The sequence below is a fragment of the Ranitomeya imitator genome, chromosome 7 (assembly GCF_032444005.1).
Source record: "Ranitomeya imitator isolate aRanImi1 chromosome 7, aRanImi1.pri, whole genome shotgun sequence".
Classification (NCBI taxonomy): Eukaryota; Metazoa; Chordata; class Amphibia; order Anura; family Dendrobatidae; genus Ranitomeya; species Ranitomeya imitator.
In genome coordinates, this window is record NC_091288.1 from 206,790,380 (window position 1) to 206,798,098 (window position 7,719).

Genomic DNA, 7,719 nt, shown 5'->3' on the forward strand with positions numbered 1-7,719 from the left:
GTTAAATCTTCCATTGTAAATTCTGTAGTCTACGATCTCGACTTACTCGTTAGTCTTGTGTTGTATATTTTTAATTTTAGAACATCAAACCTTCTTCTACTCTCTACTCTTTTTCTTCTTATTTAAGGTCACCAAAAAAAGTTAATGTTGGCAGTAAAGAAACTCGCCGAGATCCAAAGGTCTGAGTATGGTAAGTTTGATTCGGGCAGCATGAGAAGAAGACCACCGCAGAAGAACCTGGATTCAATGTCTATCGAGTCGCCTCCTCCTGAGAGTGCAGAGTGCCAATCTCCAAAAATGAAGACTTTCCAGGACAGCGAGCTAAGTGATGAGTTGCAAGCAGCCATGACTTGTGACACGCCAGATGGCTCCGAAAAGCAAATTAATCATGCACCGCACCACAGGGAAGGTTCTTACAGAGGACCCTCCGGAGCAAGGCTTCACCATGAAGGCAGCCTGAGCGGCAGAGCGAGGCACATCAGCAGTTCCCAAGAACTCTTAGGGGATGGAAGCAAAGGGCCGAGCACGGCTATGTCTAAGAGCCAGGAATACTTGACAGAAGAAGTGAAGAGAGAGGATTTGCCCCGAGAATCCAGACCTCTCAAGCAAGGACACTCAATAAAAAGGGCCAGTGTCCCACCAGTTCCAGGGAAACCTCGACAGTCTTTCCCTCCTCCAGGAGGACAGAGCTATACCCCACCCCAAACTCCAACTAAGGGAACTCCATCATCACCACAAACAGTTAATACCCCACAAGCTACTGCCAAAGTGAAGCCAACACCTCAGCTTCTTCCACATTCTGACCGACCCATGTCTCCTCGCTCCATGCCTCAGTCTCCAACCCATAGAGGCTTTGCTTATGTTCTTCCACAGCCTATCGAAAGTGAAGGAGTTCCTACGCACTTGCCACAGGCTGTGCCTGTGTTACCAGTGTCAGTTCCAGTCTTATGCCTTCCACCGGCCAACAGCGAGGGAGAAGAGGATGATGAAGATGCTCCGGAGGGAGAGAGAGGGGACCATGGACGTCCTAAGAAGCGGGCACACAGTTTGAATCGATATGCAGGTTCTGATGGAGAGAAAGAAGAGCTGCTGGTTATTGATGGTGGTCCGTATGGTACGGGACAGAGGAGAGTGGGTAGGAGCCACTCTGTAAGGTCACAATCTGGGGTTGACAAGAACGTTAATCGTAGTCAGTCCTTTGCAGTACGTCCCAGGAAGAAAGGACCGCCGCCGCCACCACCTAAGCGCTCTAGCTCCGCCATCTCTGGGACTAACCTTGGGGATGGTTTATCTGCTGAGGATGCCAGTGGAGAGGGTTATAGGGAACAGCGGAGAGCTAGTGATTTTGGTGGCATAGTGGACACTGGAAGTGCTGGCAGTGTAAAGAGCATTGCTGCCATGCTAGAACTTTCATCCATTGGTGGGGGACCAAGGGCACTGTCGGGGCAGAGACCAAGGGGATCTGATGGGTATTGCTCTCACCTCCTGCCACATCCAGGCAGTCCTGAACTTCACCGACTTCCAGGGACTGTGGCTGGTGTCAAGCACCGTGAAGCCATTGGGCTAGACGGGGAGGTAGTTAACCGTCGGAGGACCATAAGTGGACCCGTAACCGGGTTGGTGGCCGCAGCTAGAAGGGAACGCCAAGAGGCCTCAAGGCCTGATTCTCCCCGCAGTCCTTCTGAAGCAATCCCTTTTGCAGAAGAGCGCAAGCAGACGGTTAAACACCGTCCCCGGCCATCAAGGACAGAGCAGGTGGGCTCTCCAACAGCAGAACCGGCCAAACATGCCGACTTGGCCTCTGTTGAGTCCAGTGTGACACTTAAGCGCAGGGTGAAGGCCAGGCAGGGCCATCATCCTGGAGATGTGAAGTTCCTACTGACAGAATCGGACACAGTCAAGCGCAGGCCGAAGCCCAGAGACAAGGACAGCGGAGGGGCAGAGCCATTGGTTGTGTATCAGAATGGAATGGGCACAGTAAAACGCCGTCCTGTGTCGGAGATGAGTGTGGGTGTGGCGGGACGACGGGACAGCTCAGAACTGATAGCGCAGACTCTAGAGCGCAGCGTTAAGCCGCCTGTATCACCAAAGCCCACCATTATTCAGCCTTCTGGGAAGACTCCTTCCACTCCCACAAAGAAGACTCAAGTCACGGGCCCCGGAGGAGGTAAAAACACAACAGTCATACAAATTGTTTTCTTAAAAGTTTAGTGGGGGTCCCAGAGGTTGGGATAGTATGTCTCGTGACGTTCCTTCACTTACTGAGATCAGACTACCCCTTTAAATTCCACTATTGAACACCAAATTGCCTTTATCTAATCTGCAGAGTTGACAATTCTGTGCTAAATTATTTCTTCATATATCTTAAAATAAGTCAGAGCTTTTCTTTTTTTTTTTGTATATAGAGCCGCAATGCCCCTGCATGGACAGTGATACAATTCTGTCTGCCTGTGATCACCACTAGAGGGAGCTAAAGAGTACAGATTGTCTATATATTGACCTCACAATATCACTGTATTCAGAAAGCTCCTGAGCTCCCTCTAGTGGTGGCTACAAGAACTTTAAAATTCTGTATCCGAAAAAAAAGAGGTGTCCTGACCTCTATAAAGATACATTAATCTGTGCAGAATTTTGGATATGTTGAAAGCTTTGTTATAGGGGCGCACACTTTAAAAATTCTGCCTCCTATTATTTACCAGTCGTTGAGCCATGGAAATATCCACTTTCCACCTTGTTTTTTTCTGTAGCTTTAAATCCTCACTATTTGTCCTTGTCTCTGTCGGACTACATTACCTTAAGTGTCTTACAATCTTACAATTAAAGATAAAGGCATTTATCACTTGGACAATATTAATCTTCTCATGAGAGAATAATAACCGGATTATTTCACAGTTGTAGAAATATTGGGACATCTGAGACATCCAGGTATGCAGAAACGCGAGCCGGAGGGGACTGACCTAAGATCACAATATTCTTTTTTTCTCCATTCACATCCGAAGCAGATTCCACATTCCCAGAATGCACTGTAAATTCAGCTTTGAATGTGACCGGAGAGCTCAATTTTGGAAAATCCTTTAACATACGTATTTTTTTCTGCATTTCAGAAGTAAAGAAGGTAATGGGAACTCCTCCACCTGTGTCCCCCAAACCTACTCCTCCCCCAACAGCTCCTAAACCTGCCAAACCCCATGCCATCATTCAATCCTCTAGTGCAAGCTCAACTCCGGCCCCGTCACCTGTCAAGCAACCAAACAACATCAAACCTTCCAGCACTCCCCCGTCCCTGTGTTCCAGCCCCGCTAAGCCCCTGACTCCGGGTCACCCCCTACAGGTTCCCGTCAAACCCCCCAGATTGTCCATCACCAGCTCTTCCATAGAAGGAGGGGGCAGTGAAGCTGCACAGCAGAAGCTGGAGGAGACCAGCGCTTCACTGGCAGCGGCTCTGCAAGCCGTGGAGGAGAAGATCAAGCAGGAGGACACACAGAAAGAGTGAGTGGGGTCTACTGCCCATATTGCCCCCTATTACCAACCAAAGACCCTCATGCTCATAGCTCTCACTACAAGTACTTCCCCAGAAGAGCCAAACTCCCAACAGCCCTCCTCTGCGCCCCTATTTATGTCCCCACATGTTGCCCCCTTAGTGCCACCACACAGTAAAAGTCCCCCTCAGTTATAAACCCACTCAACCTGATTTATTATAAAATTTTGCTCATTTTTTGTTTTTTTAGACTTTTTCTCCCGTTTTTCATTTGCGCCTTTTTCTGTCAATTTTTGCCTTTTTTAAAGTCTGTTTTATACGCAAGCGCCCGTTTTTTTTTTTTGTTTTTTTTTTTTTTAAGCTCGTTAAGTTTCCAGATATCTTCGGCCAATTCATCAATTGCCACTTTTACAAAAAGTTGCATCATTTTAGAACATTTCCTCCCGTAAATTTTTTTTATCGCTCAAATTTTGCAACTTTTTTTTTTTTAGGCTAAATAAAAACACGTCAGGCGGGAAAATAAAAAGCGTTTTGGGCAAAATTTAGGAACCGCCTGCGCCGTTTCGAAGAATTTGGCACAAAAAATGGCAACGAATTCCACAAGTCATCTTTGTCCAGGTTTAGGAAAACATGGCTGCTAGGAGTTTACAGCGTCCAGCGCCATTTTTATTTTGACGTTTTTAGCTTATCTGATATTCTGTTTTATTTCTTTTTTTTTCCCGCAGTTCATCCCTGGAGGAGAAGAGTACGGTCAGTATCCTGGATGATATAGGCAGCATGTTCGACGACCTTGCAGACCAGCTGGACGCCATGTTGGAATGAAGCTACAGGACTGGCACGGTCTTACTGACTGGTCCCTGCCTCCGCTTCCCTTGCTGGGTCCTGTGCAGACCACCTGCCTCCTCCTAGGGCCCTTCCGATCTCTGTCTCCTGATCTCAGAACAGGTCTAACCCTAGCACAAGCAAGAAAAAGCCGAATACCTCAGGATTGTGCTCAAGTCTTAAAGGGGCAGTTTGGAGGAGGAGGAGGCCAAGGTCAACCGGGAGGCGGCATCGAGAAAAGTTCCAGAATGCATTGCAGCACAGAGCCCTGGACTGCGAGGACTACCGCTGTCAGCACCGAGGGCTCATATTGCGCAGCGGAGCAGCGCGCATCCTACCCGGACGTCAGACCCCATAATCTTTCCCGTTTTTTTGTATTTCTTGTTTTCGTCTCGTTAAGATTGCGGTTACCATTCTGTGTGAGAAATGGATATAGACGTCTTCTCCCTCCCCAACGACGATGGCCGTCGGGAGGAAATATTGCACCCTCTGCTGACGATACTAAAGGAGGTCCCTCATAACACATTTCCAATGTAGAAAACCCATCAACAAGGTCGTTACTTGGACTCTCATCATCTAAACAGTATTCCAATAGGCAAATATAGGAGCCCTCCATGTCTAGATCCAGTGGTGAATGCATTGCCGATACCCAGCCGTCAGCTGGTGGAGCATCCAGCTCCCCGAATAACCATTCATTGCCCCCCACCATCCATACCAAGCTTAATAGCGGTGCATGCAGACCACCCTCCCTCGCCACAAGAATTAACCTTTCTCAGTTGTCTTCTGCCTCCTGGTGGCCAGGAGAGGTATAACCACCCACGGCGTATTACCCCCTTTATTACTTATATCAAGAAATTTTAACCCAAATATCTCAGATGGATAGACTTCGAGGGGGAATAACTTGGGGTCACAAGATATATTTTTACATCCATATATATATCTATATCGTATTTTACCAAATGCTAATTAGCCCCCCCCCCGATAGTTAAAAAATAAATATCTTCCGTTATATAGAAAATATTTTACAAAATCTATTAAAAAAAATATTTTGGGGGGGATCCGGGAATATGACAGATCCTGCAGAACAACCACAACGACTACTTCCACTTTATACCGTTACGATGGAAAAACCCAATTTATCGACGTCCAGTCCCTGAACCTGCCGGCAACTCACAAGAAAGCACAGAATTTATATTTCAGGAGGTTCATGGGAAGGGGAAGGAGGTAAAATTGTGGCGTCTATATTTTTTTTGGGTGAAAAAAATTAATTAATTTTCCAAATCCAGTGCCTGGAAATATACAGAATCCACAGGGCCCCCCCCCCCCTAATCCTAATATCCAAAATCACAGTACGGAATAGAAAAAAAAAATATAGCACAAACCTCGGATATCTGCTTAGTTTTGTTTTTATATATTTTTGCATATATTTTTTTCCTTTATTTATGTGTATATAGAGATTTTTTTTAAATTATTGTTATTTGTTGGCTTGTGCCTTGTTTCTATATTATTTATGCTGAAGCGCGGCATTGGCAGATGTTATACTTTGGGTACTTAAGATTTGTCAGAAATGCCCCACTTTGGGTATAGAATCCCATTTTGGGAGACCGAAGAAATCCACTTCACATTTTAGGCTTAAAGTGGTATTCCGATCTCCAACATCCTATCCCAATATGTAGTAGGTGTAATAATATTAGCTAATACCTTCAATTAGAAATGTAGTATAGTTTTTCTGATTTACTATGTCTCTTTCCTCATGTGCAGGCGTTGCAGGACCTTAGGTATCCATGGTTACGACCACTGATGTAGTGATAGCTAGAGGCTAGTGGTCATAACCATGGATACCTAAGGTCCTGCAACGCCTGCACATGAGGAAAGAGACAAAGAATCTGGCGAACTATACTACATTTCTAAGGCTACTTTCACACTAGCGTCGTACTCGGCCCGTCGCAGTGCGTCGGGCCGACGTACCGACGCATACTGTGGAGGCGCCGCACAACGGGGGCAGCGGATGCATTTTTCCAACGCATCCGCTGCCCCATTGTGAGTTGCGGGGAGGTGGGGGCGGAGTTCCGGCCGCGCATATGTGGTCGGAAATGGTGGACACGACGACGCAAAAAACGTTACATGTAACTTTTTTGCTGCCGACGGTCCGCCACAAAACGCCGCTACCGTCGCACGACGGTAGCGACGTGTGTCAATGCGTCGCAAATGTTAGTCTATGGGGAAAAAACGCATCCTGCAGACAACTTTGCAGGATGCGTTTTTTCCCCAAAACGACGCATTGCGACGTATTCCAAACAACGCTAGTGTGAAAGTAGCCTAATTGGAGGTATTTGCTAATATTATTACACCTACTACATGTTGGGATAGGATCTTGGAGATGGGAATACCACTTTAAGTGAGGATATGTGGTCTTGTTGCCTATGGCAACCAGTCAGAAATCCGCTTTCTAAACGGCGTCGGTAACGGGTAGCGAGTCTGACAGAAATGCACCCCTGAGTACAGAGAACCTGGTTTGGGAGTACGAGAGTAAAAAAATCACCTCAAAATGTAGGCCGAAATGTGATATGGTATAGAAAACATGGTCCTGTTGCCTATGACAACCAATCAGAATTCAGCTTTCATTTTCTAAACTGCGCCAGTATATATTATATATTGGGTAACCAGGTCTGGCAGAAATGTATTACTAGGAGTATAGCGGGTTTGGGAGTATGAAAGGTTGGGAGGTGAAAAAAAGAAAAGAAAATCACCTCAAAATTTAGGCCTTAATATGGTCCCGTTGCCTATGGCAACTAATTGGCTTTCATGTTCTAGGTGGAGAAATGAATCTCTGATTGGTTACTATGGGTAACGAGGGCAAGATGGCGCCCAAATAACGAGCGCTGGTACAGATATAGCCCTCCCAGCATGTCGCGCTGCCAACCACTGCCCTCCACCACTCAGCCCGTGCCATACTATGTCCGTCGTGCGTAACGCGGGGAGGGAAGCGTTCATGTGGTGATAGGTCACCGATATATTGTTCATTTTTAATTTATTTCATTTTTTTTTTTTTTGTTGGCCTCGGACGTAACAAAATAACCCCTTCACTGCTGGAAAGCAGATAACCGAAGAATATAAAAATAATAATAAAAATAATAATAAAATGTAAAGGAAATATTCAAATCCATAAAGTGTTAAAAGAAAAAAGGTATTTATTAAGAAGGCAGCAAGAGATTCCTATTCACGAAAGGTCTACATGACGGATACATATATGACATATATATATATATATAGTATATATATATATTTTTATGACTAAGGTATGGAAGAGATCTGTACTGTATCCCCGTCCTGTGACAGCTATGCATCTTGGTGCTTTCCCTACAGTGCTGTGCTTTTACGGTTAATGACTATTGCATTTTATTTGTGATCTGTGATGC

The 7,719-nt window shown here is 45.7% G+C and overlaps 1 protein-coding gene across 2 annotated transcripts in view; it reads left to right on the forward strand.

The window, feature by feature from the left end:
• CASKIN1 (CASK interacting protein 1) overlaps nt 1-7,415 on the forward strand; it is a 156,189-nt gene extending 148,774 nt beyond the window's left edge. The window contains exons 18-20 of one of the 2 annotated variants that reach the window (XM_069734575.1): nt 128-2,167; nt 3,105-3,489; nt 4,204-7,415. In XM_069734575.1, coding sequence (XP_069590676.1) covers nt 128-2,167; nt 3,105-3,489; nt 4,204-4,300 — 2,522 coding nt within the window. In that variant the 3' untranslated portion in view covers nt 4,301-7,415. The remainder of the gene's footprint in view (nt 1-127; nt 2,168-3,104; nt 3,490-4,203) is intronic. The other variant, XM_069734576.1, reaches the window with a different exon arrangement.
• The last annotated feature ends 304 nt before the right edge of the window (nt 7,416-7,719 follow it).